Genomic DNA, 22654 nt, shown 5'->3' on the forward strand with positions numbered 1-22654 from the left:
ACTACTGTAGTGTAAACAGATAATGATTCAGACAGGATATCTGCTGACCTGTAAAAAATTTTGCCTAAAACATGCATATATACAAACACCAAACACTGTGGAGTCAATGCAGTTACATAATACAGAAGCATGTCTGAAAGTAAAATTACTGTCTGTGTCCTGTTTTTAGTTTCATCTGACTTTTGCCTTCAACAAAATAGATTGCAGTGAAAAGTATTTTATAAAACACAACAAAAACTGTGTAATTCTGGTGTAATTGTAGTATTTTACGTGATTGTGCCATAAAGTCCTCTCTAACTATTTGTTGATGTGAAAAATAGTTTATCTAGAATTTGAACCAATAGAGGACAACAAACAAAACTAAAATCAGAACTACTGTAAATTCAAAATTTGAATTTGAATTGAAATTAAACTAGAAATGGAGCAAGAACTACTAATAGAATAAGACTTTGAACTTTACTCAAAAATACAGTTTGTTGGAACTAAAAGTAGTACCACAGTTACAATTAAAACTCAAATTAAATTAGAACTGAAATTAAACCTACAACTAAAATTAGACCAACAATTAGACTTGAAAATGAGTGTTGACATCGTATGTAAACCAAAACAAAATGAAATGCATTGCTGTTTTAAAAAAACAACAACATACAAAGTACATTAACACGTCAAATAAAATGTTTTCAAACGTCCAGAAGAAGCTAAAAACATAGTGTGAAAGAGAAAATCACCCATTCTGTCCCTGTGATATCTGTAGTTCTGGTAAGTTTCAGTCTAAGTTACATACAAAATAGAACAGGAAAAGTAGATAGTTAAAAAAAAAAAATCAATGTATACACGACATAAGGATTGACAAACATTAGAACTTTCATTTTATTTTATTTACAGAAAAATCCACCTACACTTCTTAAAGACAGTTGGGGCAGTAAATAACATACTGGTATGTTACTGTGAGGATATATGCTATCAAAAAATAGAAAAGGTTGAAACTGTTGGAGAAATAAAGTATCAGAGGTGTGGTGCACAAACGTAAACACAATTTATAGTGTGGGTTTAAAGTCATATAAAATGTTACATTGCATTAAAATACAAATAAACAACAGTGTTTTCACATTGTTCACAATACTGCAGTAAATTAGAAAAGTGATCTCAATGCACACTTGGCTGTACTTAGCAGTGTGCCATATTCGGGATGTGAATGCTGCTCAAAAGGGTGTTACTGAAACCGTTTGTGTTAAAGTCACAGTTGAGCTCATGTTGGGGGGGTAATAATGACAAACAGCAGTTTTTGAGCAAATGCACAGGCACAAGCAATGCAGGCACATTAAGTGGTAAGGTTTACCCCACAGGGGAAAAAAAACAAACAAAAACATGTTCGTGGGCCACAGGCCCAACAATCAACTCACTGTTAGCAATGCCGTGTAGCATATAATGCACATCGATGCACTCTGGTAATCACCTGTCACTTTTTGAGTCCATGCAGTGTGGGGGACTCCGGCCAACCGACCCGCCCCAAGAGATATTTACAGTGACGTCCCCATGCCGACAAGTCATTGTTAAGGAATCCTCTTCCGAACGAGTCTTACACTTGTCGGTCTTTGCTTGACATATTCATCTCGACAGTGTCCTTTCTGCTTTGTTAGCGCTGAGCTAACGGGAGAGCTAAATCTTTATGTCCTTCCCGCTCATATGTGACATTCACTCCACAGCGCTTCACTGACCTTTTAAGGTTGGCTGAGCACACAGCAGGATGACCATCCACTTTTATTATCTGCAGAATGGAATGAAGACAACAATTATAAGTCAGACTTGTAAATGATTTAGTTTTTTACATTAATCTTTTTTTTTTTTTTTTACAGTAGATGCATCTCAACAACAACAACAAATTAAATATGCAATGCAGACCATTGACATTTTAAATAAAAAAAAACATGACAACCTCTCTCATGTTGTAAAGGCTCTTCTTTAGCAGCCCCATATGCAACAAACTGTGACGCACAGTGTATTCGCACTCCTTTCTATTGGAACCATTATTACCTCCAGCAATATTGTGAGCAAAATAGGACCTTGTATGTTGGATCAGACTGCAGGACTCTGACTTCCCTTACCATCAAGGAGCAAAGGACTGCTTCTCTTTTCCATTTTCAATAGATACTGACCACTGCAGACTGGTAACACCGGAGCAACAGGTTTGGAGATACTCTGACTCTTATCAAACTTGCTCTAATAAATAAAGGACAGTTTTACCTCCTTGTATCTTGAGAAAGAGATAAAGGCATAATCAAGATCATACTGTTATGACTAATTGGCAAATATTCTCTAGGTTCTATTGAAGCACATAGATCGATACAGTCATTGCATATTAAAACTGCTGAAATTTTAGCTTAAATTATGTTTGGGAAGTTTTCATTCACTGTCCTTTGTGTCTGTATTAAAATAATTCAAATGAACCTTAACAGGTTCACCTGTTAAGAGTGACCATCTTGGGTCATGTTTGACTGCATGTTTATTCTGATAAGGGCAACTAAACGCAAACGTTTCATGGACTTTTATGAGCAAGATTAGATGGTTTTTGTGTACAAGTATGAAAATATGTGAAGTGCAATACAAATTAGTACAACAAGTACACATGAGAACAACAGATGATGCTGATTCTTCTAATGAAAAAAATATTCGAAACACATATCAAACATCATAGTAATAAAAAAAAAAAACGAAGTTGTGTGGGAATCCAGAAACAACATGAAAAGAATAGGTGACTGCAGAAATACTCACAGTTCAGTGTCTTCGATGCAGTCAGGGTCCTCTATCGTCTCGAGTCGTCTGCTGCAGGCATCTAGGATCTTCTTCCTCGGTCCCAGAGGAATGTGGATACTTTTCAGGTCATGATCAGAGCATAACAACAGTGCTGCAAGATCGATCTTCTCCCTCTTGAAGATGGAATAAAACTCGCTCATGCTCTGAGTGGCAAGGAAGACCTCTAGAGGGCTCGTGTCTGGCTCGTCATCATCATCTAGCCCCAATTCAACTTCCTCCCAAGGCAGCTCTTCCCGGTTCCTCTCCTGAAGGCTGTGCGCACTGCCAATGCTGTCTTCATCCATACTGGGGTACTGCTGCAACCGACTCCGTAAACGAACATTATTACGTGACTGATTCTCGCTGGCTGCGTCTCGACTGCCCAGATCAAACAATCCCCCAGTAACGTAGTTCCTCCTGAAGACCATGGTGCCCAGGCCTGGCCGGTTGAAGAGGGAATCATGTCCAGAATCGGTGCTGATCTCAGAGTAATCCACATCTGTCCCGTGGAGGTCGGGCTCACTCATGGCACGTGAAATGGCATCGTCATTGTCTCTGGGGAACATGTCACGGACGTTGCGCCGGCCACGCTGGTTTGGGTTGATGTAGGTCCCCTGCTTGACAAACATGACATCATTACCCAGCTGAAGGCCAGAGAGGGAGCGCACACTCTTCCTTCCATCTTCGTAGATTTTAAAGGTGCCATCTCCTTGTTTCCTCTTCTCCAGCTTCTTCTGGATCTTTGTTTTCCCCCGGTTTGTGGCATGGAGAGTTGCCTAACAGAACGGGAATATCATAGGCATCAGTTCTACCAAACAACAAACAAACTCAAAACATCAACATTGAGCGGATTAAAATCCTGACCTGGGAATATGGCACACTGACAGTGGCTGCGCTAAAGTTGCGTAGTTTGTGGCTAATGGAACTGCTGGTGTAACTGGAGAAGCTCATGACGTCTGATGCAGAAGCCTCAGACGCCTCCTTGTGAAACTTTCGCTCCATGCGCTGGTGGTGCTTCTTCTGCATCTTCACGCACTGTTTGATCCGCCGCTCGGCCTCACGAAACGCCCGGTCCTTCAGCTTGTTGATCAGCTTCGGATTGAGTCCTGTTTGCTTGGTAGCAATGGAGTCCAGGTATCGGACGCAATCCATGTGATTCTTTGTGGCGGCCATGTCCAGCGGCGTGTGGTAGTCGTTGTCCAGGCACCATATGTTGGCACCGAAGGACACGAGGAAGAAAATGCAGTTGAGGTGGCCATTGGCAGCGGCGAGGTGGAGTGGTGTGTTCCCCCATATGTCACACTTGTCTGGGTTTCCTCTGTGGATACACAAGAAAGATATAAGGTACAACCTTTGTACGGATACACTAAATCTCTGTATAAATATTACAATCCTGGATGAGACTGTGATCCATTTGATGTTTGAAGGTTGCCTTCTCTCTGGCTGCACTTCAGATGACTCAGTCTAGTAACCATGTACTTTCTTGAATACGTTTTCAACCCTGACTCACCATGCATGGGTGTTAATGAGACCTTGTTTAATAATTCAAATTATAAACACCACATTTCCACTTCGGTGTGAAGCTGTTTTTCTAAACGCTTTTGAAAAAAAAAAACACAGGAATTTAACTTCAAAAAGAGCCTGTACAATAGATTCAGCTTGACTCAAAGTACCCTGGTCAACAATATAAGCCACGTTTACCCTTCGAGGACATTCCCCGACCTTAGAGTTACCTTTACGTGCAACGCACTGTTGCTGCCTGTAATATGACCACAGGCTTGCCAGCACCGCCGCTGCACTACCTGGATCTTGTTTCAAGGGAAGGCCACCTAGGTTGTACCTGACTCAAAAAGCACAATTGTCCGTAGCTGGTGATGTCACACTGAATTCCTCTAGTCAACACGTTCTATGTTACAGGTGTCACGATGCCAAACACAAGGAAATTAGGCCAGTTTACTGGTTATTTCTTTCCCATCGTCTCAAATTTACTAATGATCACTAATGAATGGGTGTATTTCTTTTCTCGCAACGACTATTTACAATCATGTAATTCAGAGATAATTGATGATCTTTAAAGAAAACCAACATTTATCCAGGATATGCAGCACATTTCTGGACATGATAATAAAGTTAGTTTAACTTGCTGAAAAGTGGAATTTAATCTTTTATCCCCCCCCTATTTTTGATTCCTTGTGTACTTATCACAGCCCATGTATTTACATGCTTATTCAACTGTCTCGTCCTTGTCCTCCAAATGTAGCCACATACAGACTGCTGAATATTTGATGCAATGGACATGAAGCTACTGTCGGAGAGCATATGTATTATTGATGGCTGGTGTGTTGTGAGGTTTTCATGATGAATGTGTGCCAGATCCATCAAACCCAGCTTGCACGGCAATTAAGGGGGTCTCACTCTGATTTCAGACCCTTGCTCTTTTAGCCTTACAAATAAAGGAAGACCTACTTTAACTAAATACTTTAATGTGTATGATGGACTGTGAGTGGCAACCAGCCCAGAAGGCAACAATAAAACATGATCAGTGAAGACTGTTAACAGAGTCCTGCAAAAAGATCAGCATAAGAGGTTATACATTGGCTCAGAATAATAAAGAGAAGATAGCCATGTTCAGTTTTCACATTGCGATGAATTATCACCATACGTTTATCCATACGGGGGAACTTCTAACATGATAGCTTTATGTGTCATAATTTATGTGCGTACTAGTAAAATGCTGACCACAGCTGTGATAAGTCTGCTCACTTAATCCTACCCAGCTCTTTATCACATCAAGGGATGTTTGCATCTTCGCTACCAGTGACAGCTTGATGTTACTGCGGGTCACCAAACGCTATATACTTGCCAAATATAGCAGACATGGCATCTTTCCCATGAAACTGTTGAGCGGCATTAAACTTCTTTTCATTATATCACCAGGTCTCACACGCTTGAGTCATAATGGCCGCTATTAATGTTGAGTTTTAGAGCCTCATGTCAATCAGTGCTTTATGTCTGCAGCTATCAACAGAGATAAACTATGTCCCAAGCAGGTGAACACCTCTGAAGTCTCGTTAAATCACATTTCATGGGAAATGTTGCATTTATTACATAGCAGCCGAAAGGCCTTGTCTAATGTGCAGATGATATGCTTCAGAAAAACCTTAAAAAATATATACAAAATATTAAAAAACATTTTAACTTCCTAAAATATCCTCATTTCTTATATTTTGCTTTCAATGATTTGATAGATGATGCAGCTCTCTTTGAGCTCTGCACAATTATCCAGATTCATAATAGAGCCTTTCTCCTCTCTTGCTGGCATGCAAACCAGGTCAGCCAGACATGACGAGGAATGGGCAGTTGAGTGTAAATCCCAATCATTGTTGAATAAAATGCCACCAGCAACTTTATACAGCCTTCTGGAAATGTGTTATCGGCTGGTAATTCTCTTTTGAAATTAGTTGTTATCAAACTAAAGAACTTCTCTACATAATCATCACTTTTGTGAAATGATTGAAACACTTTTCCCTCTTGATAAATATATTTTTGAAAATAGAATGGACATAAAACTACAGATTTTTATCAACCTGAGCTGCTGATCAAACAATTTGACCTTGAGGGCTGTCATTATGGCATGGCGTCTTTCCATTATGTCCAATCAATAGTTCCTTGTAGCTCTGAATATTGTCAACCTATCATTTGTCATCATGTACTTCTAATGATGTTTAGATGATGTGCTGATATTGTGTTATCACCATATTAGAAAAATCTAGGAAGATTTTCATGAAATGTACATAACTTCCACATCCAACTAACAACAGTCAGATTAAATAAAATTTTGAAGCAAATACACTGGCCTTATGCAATTTGCAAAATATCACATGTTAGGGGTGTAACACTCCCAGGCCTAAAGTTTAACTATATTTTGGAACATTTTTTTAAGCAGTAATCAACGTCAACGTATACAGTGTCATGTCACAGGATGTCTTCTTCAAAACTGGGTTAAACTCTAACTGATGTAACTCTGTAAACAGCGACCTACATGATTAGTGGTGTAATGTTACTTTAGGCACTTTTAAAAAAAATAGTTGGACAGATATCATGACTTTTTTCATTTAAATTACCCAGTTTAATCTACATTAATAGGTTTGTGACGCTGTCAGTTAACATAAACGTTTCCTCTGTTAATGTACGTTGTGCGTAATGAAAATGTGGATGAATTTTATCCAGTTGCGCACGTCTCCGATCAATCACATCCATTACCCACCCCCTGGACACGATCAGCCGCAGAGCCTCCAGGTTGCCGTGGTATGCGGCCCATAACGTCGGTGTCATGCCATCCTCATCCTGGGCGTTCAGGTCCTTCCGAGTGGCCTCCTTCAGCAGGTCCAGGTAGCCGTCCCGGGCCGCTTTGTGGTACCTGTCATTCATGGCGCACAGTTAAAGCCCCATGCTCGACTCCATTGCGCTTTGCGAACACCCCCAGCACCATGGCGGCGGCGGCGATTCGGGCAGACCGGCAGAGAAAACCGTCCTTTCAGCTCATTCAGGACCCGATGTTCGCTCCCGGTCGGTGGAGGTGCGCCGGCGGAGCGGCGACGGTTTCCAGGGACGCAGACGGAGGCGCACAGAGAGGTGAACAGTGCTCCCGGTGGCAGAGGTGGTCCAAGACACGTCATCCATTTGTTCCCTGCTGATAAACAACAACAACAACAATAAAAACAAACAATTTGGAAAGGAGTGTGTGTGTGTGTGTGTGTGTGTGTCCCCCCCCCCCCCCCCCCGCCACACACACACACACACACACACACACACACACACACACACACACACACACACACACACACACACACACACACACACACACACACACACAAAACCCCACTAAAATCTGAAAAAGGAATTATAATCCATCAAAATAGATATCAATTTAATATACTTTGTGTGTTTAGAAATAACGCCATATAAATTAACTTGTCACAGAAACTTCAGCAGTCACATACTACTAACAGGTTAACAATGTGGAATGGAAAACGCTGTAACAATTACTGAAGTGCGTGACTAGTTACTTCCATGATGCATGCAAACATATTTGGAGTTGTGTCTCTCTCAGTCCTGCAGCGGCTTTCCCGCCAAACAATCTGACAGGCGAACCCCATGTGATGTCCAGCATTGTGTTATTAGAGAGTTGTTATTCAAAAGTTTAAAAATATAAAATATAACTGAAACTTTAAAAGTGTAGGATGACAATTATTATGTCTTTGATTTCACTTCGGTGACTCGATACGTATCATCGTGAAAAACTGGAATAAAAGGTACATAAAATACACACACTGAAGATGTGTAGGGTTCTGTTGGCTCACTTACTAACAGCACTGAAAAACCGGAGGACAAAGAGAACAATATAACCAAGGGCGCATGTCCAAACTAATAATAATGTTGACATAGAGAAATGAAGATATCGTATGCTTTACAGGACAAATAATTAACTTAAGAATAAATGAACTAATAATATGAATAATAGTTATATGTTTCCATTTCATTCTCCCCAAGCGTGCTTATTAAACAGTATATCTTAGAAATTAATCAAAACAAGATAAAATGATTCACTAAACATGATATGCAAAAAGAAGAACATCAGGAAATATGTGCAAATAGCTCTCTATTACCAAGAAGTCATGTATCACTGACTGGTGAACAGCACACAGGGAAGAACCAGATTCCCTCTGCTGGTATTTTCCTTGTGGTTTTTGAATAAACCATTGTTCTCAACTCTGACTTTCCTTTACTGGGAGGAAATAGGAGCGCAGACAGCAAATGGTTTCATGATGGCTCAACAATAGAGTGTTGCAATGAAGAAGAAACCCTGCTCTCTGCCTCGCCCTGATGACAAGAGTACACTGGCCAAGAAAGTAATCGAAATAAAGTTGCACCAGTGGCAGGTTCTCAGACATTTTACCCATCTGAAGCCGACGTGACAATAGAAAAAAAACAACGGTGAGCATATGAGAAGTTATGCTGCACCAGCAAAAAATGGAGGGGGCAACAAACAACAACTTATCCTTTCATAGTGCCATGAACACAATTAAAGAGCACAAAGAATTCTGAAGAAGCGATGGAATAAAAAACATAAGCGAGTTACAAGTGCTAAGTTTCTCTACACAACGTACATCAGATATTGGTCATGAGCCTTAACTGCATGTGTTCTGAAGTAGCACAAAAGAGCATCAAAATAAAATAATAAAAAAAACAAAAAAACAACACAAAACCAGCAAAGCATTGAAATACTTAGAAATCCAGCAAGATGATGGAAAAAGTGCTCCTGAAAATTTAGGTCATACATTTTCCTTTTTTCCAACTTGTATTTTGTCTATTTCGGTAAAAGTTTTGAGAACAAACGGCAGCCATAAAAATGTGTTTTTGTAATATCAACAAAATTTGCTGTAAATATGAAAAAAGGAGCTGGTTCGTGTATTGAGGGATTCCCGAGAAATGGCTTTTCCTGGAAACATCTTTTGAACTTTGCAGGGATATTTTGTGCAAAACATGCTGCGTTTTGCGTGGGGTAATCATGGTATGTTGTTCACAACATATTTATTGACATTTATGACCCTGTCCAGTAAACCTCCGCATGTTTGGAGGCGTATATAAGCCGTGGCAGCGCAGACCTCCCTCAGAATCAGACGGCATCAGGTACGTTCACAGGTATCCTGAAACTTCCTCTTCATGTTGTTACGGTTCGGCTTTGTTGTAGAAAGCTGTTTAATTGGAATTATTTCATTTTATGTGTTTCAACTGTCTTGAGTGTTTTATGGGATGTGGAGGAAGATGAAGGTAATGAAGATGTTCGATCTCTGGGAATTGAGTTTTATATGCATGCATGCATTATTTATTTATCCATTTTCTTAACATAAAAACCTGAAAGCTGACAAAAGACAACAACAGCAAAAAGCAAACATTTTGCCTGATCTTTTGTGTAGGACCAGCAGGGTGGCATTTACGCTGACTTAGTAGAAAGTTTCATTTGGGCGGGGCCGGTAAATGGGTGTAGCTGTTAAACCTGCCATGTCTCATTTGGGACCAGATGCAGCAACAAGTCACTTGCGGAGAGATCTTACAGCCGGGACAAGATGTGTGTCAAGGCTGATGAGTGCAGCTGTATGAACTCCGAAACTCTGTGTGAAGTGTGCAGGATGACGATCAAAGGCACAGAGACGGAAGAGGTCCACCTGTCCAACAACATCAATGCTCCAAACCAAACGGAGAGCTCCGCTGATCCTGACCTGAGCGAATCCTCGGCTGAAGTATCCAGGGAGCGGGGAAGAAACTGGGGATGGATGCTGTCTGGGATCATCTGCTTGAACGTTTTGATCCTGGGCTGTGCCCTGGTCAGCGGCAGCGCTTACAACAATGTGAATATCAGCGGGCCTGACGTGCAGGTTTTCCTCATCATCCTCGTCCTCCTCACCTCCATCTGGATGATCTACTATACCATCTACACGGCCAGGCAAGAGAACGCTGTCGTTTACAGGGATGGTCATGCTGGGCCTGTGTGGCTTAGGGGTAAGTGAACGTCCAACTGAGCGAGGACTTACTCCTTTAGTTCACATGAACTTCTAAAATAGTTTTTATGATTTACTTCTGATCTACATGTCCTTTCTCCTTCAGGAGGACTTGTTCTTTTTGGAATCCTCAGTGTCCTGATGAATATTTTCAAGATTGCCAGCTATGTGGGATACCTCCACTGTGATTCTGCTGTTAAAGTCGCCTCACCTGTGGTGCAACTTGTTTTCGTCATTGTGCAGGTGAAAATTGCAAAAGGATAAAAGGAATAAAAGTGAGAATGAAGCATTTGATGTTTGCAAAGATATTGAGACTTATGCGGAATGTTTTTGCAGACATGCTTCTTGTGGGCGCACGCCAAAGACTGCGTACAGCTACATAGGAACATTTCACGGTATGTTGTTCATGTTGTACTATTAATAGAAAACAAACCAGGTCAATAATCTGGCACTCATTTCTTTTCGTTCGTTTTATAGCCAGTTTTCGTCCTAAGCTAAACGACACACTTTCTTATGACAAGATGTTTATGCATGTGGCCTCTAACCTTGTTTTCCCTTCCTCTTTTCAGGTGCGGGCTGATGCTTACCCTCTCCACAAATCTAGTTTTATGGATGACAGCAGTCACGGAGGAGTCTGTTCACCAAACAGAAATTCCTGAACATCCAATCAACATCACTACGTCCTCTAAACGAAGCCTGTACATAGCAAGAGGTATAAAAAAAACAAAGCAATCTTAGTGTGTGTGTGTGTGTGTGCAGGTAATACGAAACCACAGCCTAACCTTTTTCTCCTCCTGTACCGTTTCTTGTCTTACAGCGAGTTATGGAGACGACCATTGCAAGTGCAGCCACAGTTCATGCAGCATTTTCAAGGAGGCCTATTACTACCTGTACCCTTTCAACATCGAGTACAGCCTCTTTGCCTCTGCCATGGCCTACGTTATGTGGAAAAACGTAGGCCGAGTAATAAGCGAACATGGCCACCACAAGATCAAATTTTCTCTCAAAGATGTGATCCTCGGCCCTCTTTTCGGCGTCCTTTTAGTGGCTGCAGGTCTGGCAACCTTCATCGTGTATGAGATGGAAATGAAAAAAGACCACCATGATGATGAGAAGACGGACAAAGCCATAATGATGCACTTCATCGTCAATATAGTCATAGTGACCCTGATGTCAGTTTCCAGCATGATCGGCAGTGCAATCTACAAGGTGGACCACAGAGAGCATGTATCAGACAAAAACCCTACTCGCAACCTGGATGTAGGGTTGTTGGTCGGAGCCTCACTTGGACAGATTATCATCAGCTACTTCACTATCGTCGCCATGGTTGCAACTGGAGCAAAAGGCCACCTAAACAGGCTCAACCTGACCTGGGCCATTCTGATGGTGATCCAGCTTGGCCTGCAGAACTTTTTCATAATCGAAGGTCTGCATCGGGAGCCCTTCCATGAGGTGCACGAAGATGTTGTAGTGGTAAATCCATGTGTGCTGGTGTCATCCAGCGGACTGTACAGCCTTGAAAGTGTGGACACAGACATAAAAAAGCCCATTCCAGAGAGCACGGCACACAACCTGCATGGGCACACAGCGGAACACAAACACAAGCTCCCCTGGAAGCGACGGATTTTGAAGGAGGTGTGCGCGTTTCTGCTGCTGGGGAACGTTATAGTGAGTATACCCACTCGCTTTTATTCTCAAATATGGACAGCTTTTAAATTTTAATATGAAATTAAAGCCTTTTTTTTCTCGGCAGCTGTGGATCATGCCTGCATTTGGTGCTCGTCCCCAGTTCGACCACGACAGCGAGACAGAGTTCTACAAATTCAATATGTGGGCTGCTGTCGTCAACATTGGGCTTCCTTTTGGCATTTTTTACCGCATGCACTCGGTTGCCAGTCTGTTTGAAGTTTTCCTGACATCATAACACAGTCACAAAAGTATTTTTTTACTCGATCAAACTGTTTGCATAAGCTATGAATCTTTGCAAGATTTGTGTCTTCACAAAATCATAGTGTGAAATGAATGGATATCATCACTTTGATGTTTTTATTATCCTGTAGCATCTACATTTGACAAATAAATGTGTTTAAAATGTAATTTTTAGCAGTGATCGAAATGATTCATTGACATGTTGATTTTGTACAATTTTGATTTGTGTCACAAGCTCTGTAAATACTAAATAAAATGACTGAAACAATTATTGTACACCAGTCATTATTGTTGTTACTATTATTATTATTATTAGTAGTAGTAGTACTAGTAGTATTAATAGTAGTAGTAGTAGTAGTATCGTTGTTGTTATTATTATTATATGCATGTTCACCCTGGGCATGGTTTCCTCTCATAGTCCTAAAGCATGCATGCGAGATTAACTGGTGACCCTAATTTTAAAAAGTCTGTGTGTGTGTGTGTGTGTGTGTGTGTGTGTGTGTGTGTGTGTGTGTGTGTGTGTGTGTGTGTGTGTGTGTGTGTGTGTGTGTGTGTGTGTGTGTGTGTGTGTGATTCAAAGCCCCTACCTTGAACCTTGAACTGGAGAAGCTGCATGAATGGGTAATGAAAAGCCAAACTGGTCATTTCTAATTCTAATTGAATCCGCATTTAAAAGGAAAAACTACTGAGCTGTATTTCATTCCATTTCTCCTCTTTTTTACAAAGTTATCTCTCTTAAAAAATAAATAAATAATGATCAAATAATAATGATGATAATGATAATAATAATAATAATAATAATGTAACTTCGAAGTTACGAAGAACTTCAATCAGGCACATTTTAGGACACACCTCGCTTTTGTTGACAACACGTCACCAGGAAGTGGACTCCTCTCAAAATGCTGCGACAGGTGATCCGTAAACGAATCATGTTTTTTTACTAACTTCCTACATTTTTTTTCTTTGACTTACTTCAGTACTTACCTTGCTGTTTGTGTGTTTTCAGGACTCCCAAGAGGCTCCACTTTTTGGCGAAGACTTCGACCCCGTCGACAAAAGAAAGTCCAAAATCAAGTAGGATGAGCCACTTTGTATATATACCACTCGGAATTTCATTACATTTTTTTTTAAACCAAAACACAAATAATACAAATGCTATTTGTCTTTTAGACACCCTGTGGCGTCTTTCTTCCACCTCTTCTTCCGAACAAGTGCCATCCTGGTGTATTTACTGTGTGACATCTTCAGCAGTGGCTTCATTGGCTGTATGGTGGCCATCATCCTGCTGCTGTCATGTGACTTCTGGACTGTTAAGGTGACAAGGTCACGATTTATTTCACCCCATAGAATATTAAGGAATCCAGTTGAAAGAAAAAGTAGTGGAGTTGAACCTGGAGCAAAAGCTGGGTGCACCCTGCACATGTATGTTTTTTTTGGACTGTGAGAGGAAACCAGAGGCGCACTCAGGGAGAACCATAGATATGGGAGAACATACAAAACTCCACACAGAAATTCTTAATTCAATATTTTAATCCACGACATTCTTGGTGTGAGGCGAGAGCACTCGCCACTGCGACACTGTGCGGCCTGAAAAGCCATTCAGCCCCTGTTTAAATCTAAATTCCTTAATGGTAAACTTTATATACTCCCCCCCCCCCCCCAAGGTGACAGTGGCCTTCTGTATTCAGCTCGCTCCTACCAGAAGTAGTGGGCCGCCGCTGCGCACAGATCGGTTGGCGATGAGATTCCAACTCTTTTTCTGGTCACAAGACCTCCTGAACCTCTACGCCACCGTGCTTTGTGTGTGTTTTGTAAAAGGAGGCTGCTTGGTTTTCAGAATGTGTCTGGCAGGTTGCTGGTGGGCCTGCGCTGGTGGAACCAAGTGGATGAAAAAGGGACGAGCCACTGGGTATTTGAATCAAAGAAGGTAAGCTGCAGCTTCGCTGGCATCGGATGTGTAAAGGCCTCGCTGAAATTCTTTTTATTACATCCAGTTCCTTTAACTCTGTTTATCTGAATTTGGATCTCAGCTGATGTGGTCCGAGGGCAAAGTGAGTTTCGTCATATTATTTATAGCACAAAGACTTCATGCCCACAGCCACACTCACAGTCAATCTATTAATCAGATGAACCTGATGAGCAGCAGTCGTTTTTATTTGGGAGAAACACCAAAAAGAAAATATCTGCATTAACGGGAAGAGCTGGTGAACTCCTCATAGAATCAAACCTGGGTTTTTTTGTTAGTTTTTTTTTCATCATGACGCGAGAATGCTCATCACTACACCATTTAGTACATTTTGTTTTTATAATCAATCTGGCAAAAAAAAAATAAGAATATATCTGGTTATTTACACAAACCAAAAGCAAGAGTCAACTGTCATCTGAAGTGTGTAGAACATATAAAACGTCTTTAGAATGACTTCACTTATGGGGTAAATAGACACCTTTGTAATATCGGCTGACCCTTTTTAATGTGTAATGTAGCTCCATCATCCTGTTGACTACCTGAGGACAGTGAAACGGGTGTATTGTTCCCTTTGTCATCCAGCACAATAGAGAAAATATCGCGAGACAAACTGTTGCTTTTTTTTTGTGTTTTTTTTTATTTATTAAGTAGAAAATACACCATGTGTGCTTTTTCTCAGCGGGCACACAGTGAAGACGCCACCTCCAGCGCCGATTCCCGGATCTTCTGGCTCGGACTCATCGTGTGTCCGGTGTTCTGGATGTTTTTTGTGTTCAGCATCGTCTTCTCTTTGAAGATTAAATGGCTGGTCAGTTCAAAGCTTCCGCCCGCATTTATCAGATGAATCTCTGGCGGTCTAAATATCAGATAATGACGGGTTCACGTTTCATCGTTGTTTCTTTCTGATGTTGCCCTCAGGCGGTGGTAATAATGGGACTGGTTTTACAATGGGCCAACCTGTACGGTTATGTTAGATGTAAGGTGGGAGGAAAGTCCAACCTCAGGAAGCTTGCAAAGAGCTACCTCAGCGTCCAGATCTTTAAACAGGTATACCGAAATATAATCCTAATATTTGTTTGATTTATAGACACAAGCCTGCTTTAATTCATCTTTTCATTTCACTTGTTTTTTTGTTGTTTTATTTCACTTAAGGTGATGAAGGAACCCGAGACATCCTGAGAACGAAGTGGACTTGTGGCAGCCAAATGCAATGTTGGAGCTCAGCACAGGAGTGAACTGTTTTTATTTATGTTCACTTGGTTCCTGTTGAAAAGGTTTTGCTTAACTTGAGCTTCTTATTAAGAGCTACAAATGGCTTCACAGTGATTTGAGGGGGTTTAGCTCGTTTTGTACACCTGAGGAAGGAAGGGCTCTGTATAAACTGATATTATACAAGATGAAAATACTGTCGCTGCTCATCAATCCAAGTTCGGTGTTTAATGAAGATTAGAAAATGTTTGTTTGGGAATAAAGGCTTGTTAGGAATGGCAGTGTGAGATATTGTACAGAGAATGCATACATTTTAAACAGTGGAAATGAATGAATTAAACATCTTTGGGGTTGGTACTATACAAAGGTTTCTGGGTCATCATGTTATTTCACCAATAAAAAAATAAAGTTTTGTTATTTTTCCATTCTAAAATGTCTCCCTGACTAATTACTCAATGCAAAACACTTTGAAATCTACCGGCATGACGTATAAATTTATATCGGGACTCGCTTACAACATGTTCAGTTATTTTCTATGTGTCATAGCTATAGAAACCTTGACATTTAAAGCCTGGACTCTCCAGCATTCCTCCTAACCACAACACTACACAGCCAGTGTCTTATCTTTTTGATGCTGTTATAAGGTACCTGGAAAATTCATCTTAAATCTTTCATGACGGGGACATTTTAAAGCCACAGGTGTTTTTTTGTGTTGTTCTTTTTGTTTCTCTCTTCTTTCTTTCTCTCTATCTCATTTGGCAAAATTGCCTACGTCTTTTGTATGAACGGAAACACCCATGACCTACTGAAAATAAAACCTCTTGTCCCTCCGGTCAGCGACGTGAAAAGACGCTGAGTAAGACTGGTGAGACGTGGTAAGGATTCTCTCAAAAGGGAAACAAAAAAACCTGTAACAATGATTTCAAAACAAGGGATTATGTTGAGAGTTAAGCTGTGGGCCAATAAAACGACCATGAAAGGTCAGAAAGCGAGTATTTGAATGAGACTTGAAGAGACTCAGTGTATGGAGACACTCAAGAGATCAACCAGTAAGAGAATGAAGAGACAAAGGTCATAATGTGGTAGAGGTACATCTACTGCTTTGCTTTGATAGTTTTCGTTCCTAATTTCTGTGAATATAACAACAGTGATTCTCCAACGTGCACATTGAAAGTCTTAATCTGTAGCGCTGACAAACTGAAGTTGGTGTGTTTCAGTTCCTCTGACTTTATTTAGACATTTTTCAGAAAAAAAACTTTTTAGTTCCGTCCAGACAAAAAACATAAGAGTTAGGTTAATAATGTAAAACAGTTTTTATTTGAATGTATAAACGGAAATGTCTTTAAATGGTTCACGTTGATGTAACTCCTTCAGTTGTATAAGCAGCCTGAGACTATTAGATTATTACAATAAATCATCGTTCTGGTTTATTGAGATATGAAACATCATAACAGAGCTCCTGATAAGCTGTTAATCAGTGGCTTTGGTTTTTATAGCAGATATAAACAGAATAGTGGCTAAAACAATGATATTGGTCAATCTGTGCTCAATGTTTTAGCCACTAGGTGGCAGCACATGCACGTCAGGGATTAGAAGCTCGTTATCAAACAATTATATTGTTTTTCCGTTTGCATTTGAAATATGTGTGTCAGTGAGACCAAGATTAAAAATCGTTTATCACTTTGAAATTGTCAACAGATATTCGGCCTGGTGAAAGTGTTATGGCCTCTTCATAATAAAACCCAGAGCTGAGGGAATATTTTAACTACATTTAGCTCAAGGGTGTCAAACACATTTTAATTCAGGTAGGCCGGACTGCTAGAATAGTACCATAATAACCTTTAAATTTTACCTTTAACGTTTTTTTAGTTTGTGTAAAAAAACAAAAAAACAAACTGCCTGTGGCATTAAGTATGCTTTTAAAAACTCACCCTGACAACATGACTTTGAGGCTCTTCTGCTTGCCAGTAAGCTTTCAGGGCTGATTTCTCTTCTTCAGTGTTGTGCCAAGAAACTCTCAAGAAAGCTGTTAAAAAGTCAATGGAGCCACAATCCTTGTTTTACACCCCTGATTTAACTGCAAACGTCCCAAAGATAATTTCATACAATCACCACCAAACCCAGTTAGAATATGCATTGGTTGGTAGACGTATAGTCACATTTGTAGGTTACACATTCAGCGGAAAAGTACATATGTCATATTATGCTGGTGGTTAGGTTAAATACATTAGGTGCATACTGACCTTTTTATTGTCATCGTCATAATCACAGCCAGAAATCAAAATGGTTCACGACACATTTGTACCTGGCCATAACATAAAGCATGCCAACGAAGTATCCGGTGGTACAAATGAAATAGATCCAGAAAAAGATCCTGTCCAGCATGTGGGCAATCTTCTGGCGTTTCTCACTTTCCACTTCCTTCTCATCAAAACCATCCAAGAATTTTCCCACTTTTCTGAGAGTCTGGTTGTCCTCTGAATCATTCAGTTGGACGACATTGATGTCAGGCTTGTTTTCTACAGAGGTTGAGGACACAATTAGAACAGGAAACTTTGAGTTTTTGCGCAAATATAATTTCACCAAACACCATATGACTCCCATATTTACCCAATGCTTCCCAGTATAAATCCGTAGCCTAAGAAAGCTGCTACTTAACAAACATGCGTTCCTCACCCTCGTCAACTTTCTTCTTTTTTGTGGCTTTTGAAGCTGATCCTCCGAAACAGCAGCACATTAAGAGACTGCCATCATGAGCCACCCGTGTCAGTATCATAGACACGAGCATACTCAGAACCAACAGGACGAGGCAAACACAGAAGTGAGTTCCTGCCGGACAGACAGCTGGTTAACCTCTGCTGGAGGTCGTTACGGCGTGTACATGTGTATCTGCTGCAGTGCATGCGGAATGACTCACGGATGATGGGGCTGCAGTGGCCGTCTCCGGGGAGCTGCTCACTGAGGATGTTGAGGAACATGGTGAAGCTGAGTACCAGAGTCACTTTGAAGCAGTTGCGTTCGCCGCCGGTGAGCGGAAGAGCGAAGCTCCCCACATCAGCCAAGAGGATGAGCACGCTGGGCAGCAGCAGCGTTATGAAGGGGTTGCTTGGTTTGATGCTCAGGCCCACCTGAGGAGCCACATGACACACAACTTTCAGACCTGCCGCAGAGTAGAGGAACTACTTCCTTTGTTGTTGTTGAAAGGTTGAGTACATAAGATGTTTAAGAAGACGTTTATATGAATATGCACCTGTTTTAAATGGAAATAAAAAGGGGTTCCTACATCCAGGGGGCTGCAGGTAGCTGTTACATCATGTTAATATGAACTCTTATGTGAGAAGGTCCCAGGTTTAAGTCTGAGTTGGGCTCGGGGATCTTTCTGTGTGGGGATTTACTCTGGGTGCTCTCATTTCCTTCCACAGCCAGAACCATGTCTCTGAGGTGCCGTTAATTTGCTTCGAGGTATAAATGTGACTGTATGTGATTCCCAGGTCTACTCTGCCTTCAATCATAATCAGGTGGAGCCACTTCCAGCTCTTCCCATTTGAATGTCTAAAATCTAAATAATGATCTGCTCCATAGGTTCCACCATTCCTGAACCTTATGTCAATCGCAGTTAATGTTTAATTGCTCTATTTCTAAATGTATGGATGGTGATAAATATCAATTGCATGCATGTTGATTCAGCATACCAAATTCAGGGAAGACAGGAAGCTATTAGAAAAAGTATAAAAAATTCTCATACTTCTGTATTCATCCACCCGTTATGTATTTAAATCTGGGTTGCAGGGTGCTTCATCCAAATGCAGCTGACTATGAGTGAGGGCAGGATGCAGCCTGGACAGCTCACGAGCCCGTCAGTCTGGAATCAGGCTCAAATGCGTGGATTTGGAATGTGGAAGGAAACTGGAGGCACATCAGTATTTGGGATACATTCAAACTCTATGGTTTATATAGTCTCCATTGGAGTGAAGATCCAATTTTTGTGGCCTTCACTAATTATGTCTTTTAAAATTGCTTACCCAGATATAATTCCGGCCCTCTCCTTGTTTCAGTAACTCCACAGAGTCTGTTTGCCAATCCCCATGGCTGCCATCTATCGATCTCATTTCACCAAGCTCCAGCTGTGTTCCACAATCTGAGTGAAATACAGCCTTCTTAAATATTGTTGTCACCTTAGAAACGCATTTATCGTTTTTTTTTTTTTTCTTTTGCTCCATAAAATTAGTATGGTACACGTGTTCTATAATCTAGTGGTAATGCGTTCAAACTCACCGCCAGTGGCCCAGGATTCGATTGCAACCGGACATTCGTCAGCAGCGAAGGGGTAATTGAACAAGTTGACCTCACAGCTCACCTGTGCAGTGACGCTGACGTCGTGCTGCACGGTGCCATTACTGAACACCAGCAGGTCACGGGAGTCGTGCTTCATGTTAGTGACTAACCTGAACACACGGGAGGAAAACGGCTCAACATCGAAATGTCTGTGAATGGAATCAACTGAAATCTCGTCACGGGGCGCGAACTCACGCATTTGTCACGTAGAATTCTGGAGTCCAGATTTTGTGGACTGGCAAAACCACTTGATCGTACGGATGGACTGTCGTGTTCCACGCCAAGTCAGGATCCCGCCATACCTGTGAATCAAAATCGATGCGTTTAAACGTCATTCGGCCAGTTTCTTAACCTTAAAAAAGTGTTGGTATGCTCACAAGCGTGGCGTCCAAACGAACGTTCAGAAGGAGTTGCTTCGTGTCCTGTTTAAAAACGGATTCATCAATGAAAGCGTACAAACTGATGAAACTGTCGATCCGGGTCTCAAAATGCTAAAATACTTACGACTGACAGAGTTTCATAAACCAGATAAGGCACATTAATCACATGGGTGCAGTTATCATACTGTGGCTGAGATACAAATTCTTTCTTGATCAACATTTCAGCCAGGCATCGGCGACTTGTGCAGGCGGGCCGAGAGACTCCACGGCCTGAAAGTTCAAAAGCAACTTCAAGACCTTTTTTAAAGACATGTTAAGTCGGATCAATCAGAATGCAAATGGTTACTTACATGCGGTCAACAAACTCAATAAAAAGACCACTTTCTCCATATTGTGCACGGGAAACGTCTTCACAGCATCACATGGGCAACTGAGATTGACTGACAGCTGCGTGAAACTTCCAACCAGCCCCGACTCACAGCCTGCCATGACTCTTAAATAGGCTCGTCTGTGAGTGACAACCACATGTTCACAATACTGGACAGCCCACGTAGGCACACAAAGAGACAACACGGTGGGGCCACAATGGCACATTGATTAATTACAGAAAAGCTCAGCGTGCTCCTCAGCAAGCCTGTGTAAACACACACAACGTAAGTCCAATTACACACATTGTGTGTTTATGCCTTTAGATAAAGTAAGATCCAGCTGCTCAATGTGCTCACGGTTGATTTTGGCGTCGCGCAATACAATGGGACGGTGGCTTTCATGAGAGGGAGCTTAAGGAGGACGCTGCACCTGAAAGAGCCTGATCCCACGCTCGTGGAAGCAGGACAAAGACTTCAGACTGCTGTGGTTTCAGAGGTCATGTGGGAAGGCATCACAATTGAAAACACTTTTGTTCTGATTTATTGCGTGGTGAGTTCAGGTTTCTCCGTATATATCGACTTCCTCTTACACATTGATGATCTGATGCACGAGATCTTTTTATCAGAGTGTGCCCATATTGAGGTAATTCTATATTACTTGTTTTTTTTGTTGTTTTTTTTATAATTAAGTGCATGGCAATCATAGAAACACAGATTGGATAGTTTGTTATGGGTGCTGTTGTTATGTTTCACCCCATAGCCTCAAAAATGTTGAATAAAAATAAAACCGAATTTGCATGAATAAGTGTCTCTTTTCAAACAATGCTCATGGTTTCAAGGAAATCATATTTAGGGTAATATTTAAACACAATATTTAAACAAGTAATAAACTATATGGTTTAGATATCAAGGAGAAATGTATCCAATTTAAGGAATTTATATCTTAGAAACAGTGAATTGTGTCTCAGTTTGATCAGATGAATGTTTTTCAACAGCTTTTATTTCATTTTTTGGCATAAAAGGACATTTAATGATACTAATGAATATTAAAGGGGAAATGCAAGAGGCATTTTATTATGAAATCAGAAAAAAAATGTGAACAAAAAGTAGGATAAAAGTGAGACGTCTCCATGTTAAGAACTTACAGTAAGTATTGCTGCGTCAGAAATAGAGTAAGGGTTTATCGAAAACGTCACAGCTTAATTTAACAGTTGTATCTTTGCTACGATTAAAGCCTGTTTGTATTGATATTTTTGATTTCTTCCCCAAGGCTGCATGTCGTGTCGCGGTTTGTACTTCAGGCACCTTGACACCCCAAGTTGGGTGAAGTAGTATAGAAGACGGAGGGCTGGATGGATTCGTGTCACTTCTCTTTCTCAGTTTGTGCCTCTTTCTTTTCTGCAGCACCTTGTAAATGCATGGAAACATTTGGAAAACCTTGCTTTTCTGCCAGCTCTTGTCTTTGAGGTTCAATAAAACTACAGGCCGCCCCGTGTTGCCACAGTTCTTCTGAACCGGGCCCTTGACTTTTCCCGCCCCACGTCTGTCTTTATGTCTCATTCTTTGCATGCTTTCACAAATTCTCAAACATTGTGGGCCCTCCTCTCTTCTTTGTCCCACACTCTCTGTAATCAATGTAGAGTTATCTATGGAGACAACCGATCTCTCTCACATGCGCCGCTGTCCTGTGGAGACACATTAGTCTTCAGGTTTAGCAGCTCAACTCAAGCCAGTGGAGACACAGAATTCCAACCTTACTGATCCTGACATTTCCTCTTCGGTCCCGCAGCATCAGTGTAACGTTCCTCTCACTCAACCACACGGTCTCTGCTGAACATGTTAGGATCGGAACTATATCAACAGAAAGAATAAAAGTGGATGAGGTGTAGCCATATCTGTGAAAAAGGGTATTTCTATTTGTAGAGTGAAAGAGTGATAGAGGGGCTCAGGTTGAGTCCAAATGAAGCCGTTCAAACAGCGATACAAATAAATGGTGTTGACCAGGTACAAGGGAGAAGAAACGAACATGCATGAGATGCTTTCACAGTCTGGTTATTTATAGGTTTATTTACTTGTTTATCAGAAATCCGGGGTTGCAAACAGATTGACTGG

General features: G+C 41.0%; 4 protein-coding genes across 14 annotated transcripts; 2 read left to right on the forward strand and 2 right to left on the reverse strand.

Moving 5' to 3' along the window:
• Positions 1-841: 841 nt before the first annotated feature.
• On the reverse strand, positions 842-13568 carry ush1ga (Usher syndrome 1Ga (autosomal recessive)). Its single transcript, XM_080488268.1, has 5 exons — positions 13269-13568; positions 7061-7486; positions 3658-4111; positions 2773-3569; positions 842-1768 (listed from the first exon to the last, which is right to left on the reverse strand). Exons 2-5 carry the CDS (start codon positions 7222-7224, stop codon positions 1765-1767), a joined length of 1419 nt encoding a protein of 472 aa, XP_080344394.1. The 5' UTR covers positions 7225-7486; positions 13269-13568; the 3' UTR covers positions 842-1764.
• otop2 (otopetrin 2) lies at positions 9431-12567 on the forward strand. Of its 7 annotated transcripts, none has more exons than XM_080488749.1 (7): positions 9431-9486; positions 9979-10356; positions 10462-10598; positions 10692-10750; positions 10925-11067; positions 11173-12023; positions 12109-12564. In XM_080488749.1, the coding sequence occupies exons 2-7, from the start codon at positions 9987-9989 to the stop codon at positions 12277-12279; spliced, it is 1731 nt and encodes a 576-aa protein (XP_080344875.1). In that variant the 5' UTR covers positions 9431-9486; positions 9979-9986; the 3' UTR covers positions 12280-12564. The 7 variants fall into 7 exon arrangements, with proteins under 7 accessions (XP_080344875.1, XP_080344872.1, XP_080344874.1 ...); XM_080488746.1 differs by having other exon boundaries at positions 9475-9486; positions 12091-12567; XM_080488748.1 differs by having other exon boundaries at positions 9475-9498; positions 12109-12566.
• Positions 13140-15888, forward strand: LOC308124900 (Golgi apparatus membrane protein TVP23 homolog B). Of its 3 annotated transcripts, none has more exons than XM_080488271.1 (7): positions 13140-13195; positions 13291-13358; positions 13455-13599; positions 14122-14211; positions 14930-15058; positions 15169-15297; positions 15403-15888. In XM_080488271.1, the coding sequence occupies exons 1-7, from the start codon at positions 13184-13186 to the stop codon at positions 15427-15429; spliced, it is 600 nt and encodes a 199-aa protein (XP_080344397.1). In that variant the 5' UTR covers positions 13140-13183; the 3' UTR covers positions 15430-15888. The 3 variants fall into 3 exon arrangements, with proteins under 3 accessions (XP_080344397.1, XP_080344398.1, XP_080344399.1); XM_080488272.1 differs by having other exon boundaries at positions 13152-13195; positions 13533-13599; XM_080488273.1 differs by having other exon boundaries at positions 13152-13195; positions 13536-13599.
• LOC308124899 (5-hydroxytryptamine receptor 3A-like) lies at positions 15667-20680 on the reverse strand. Of its 3 annotated transcripts, XR_013936344.1 has the most exons (10): positions 20525-20680; positions 20299-20444; positions 20172-20216; positions 19990-20096; positions 19735-19904; positions 19482-19597; positions 18377-18587; positions 18136-18288; positions 17022-17978; positions 16674-16976 (listed from the first exon to the last, which is right to left on the reverse strand). XR_013936344.1 is itself a non-coding variant. In XM_080488269.1 (9 exons), exons 1-9 carry the CDS (start codon positions 20661-20663, stop codon positions 17725-17727), a joined length of 1341 nt encoding a protein of 446 aa, XP_080344395.1. In that variant the 5' UTR covers positions 20664-20680; the 3' UTR covers positions 15667-17724. The 3 variants fall into 3 exon arrangements, 2 of the variants coding, with proteins under 2 accessions (XP_080344395.1, XP_080344396.1); XM_080488269.1 differs by having other exon boundaries at positions 15667-17978; XM_080488270.1 differs by having other exon boundaries at positions 15878-17978; positions 20299-20462; positions 20525-20640.
• Between the last annotated feature and the right edge of the window lie 1974 nt (positions 20681-22654).

This window comes from Lipophrys pholis, assembly GCF_963383615.2.
Source record: "Lipophrys pholis genome assembly, chromosome: 19".
Taxonomy (NCBI): Eukaryota; Metazoa; Chordata; class Actinopteri; order Blenniiformes; family Blenniidae; genus Lipophrys; species Lipophrys pholis.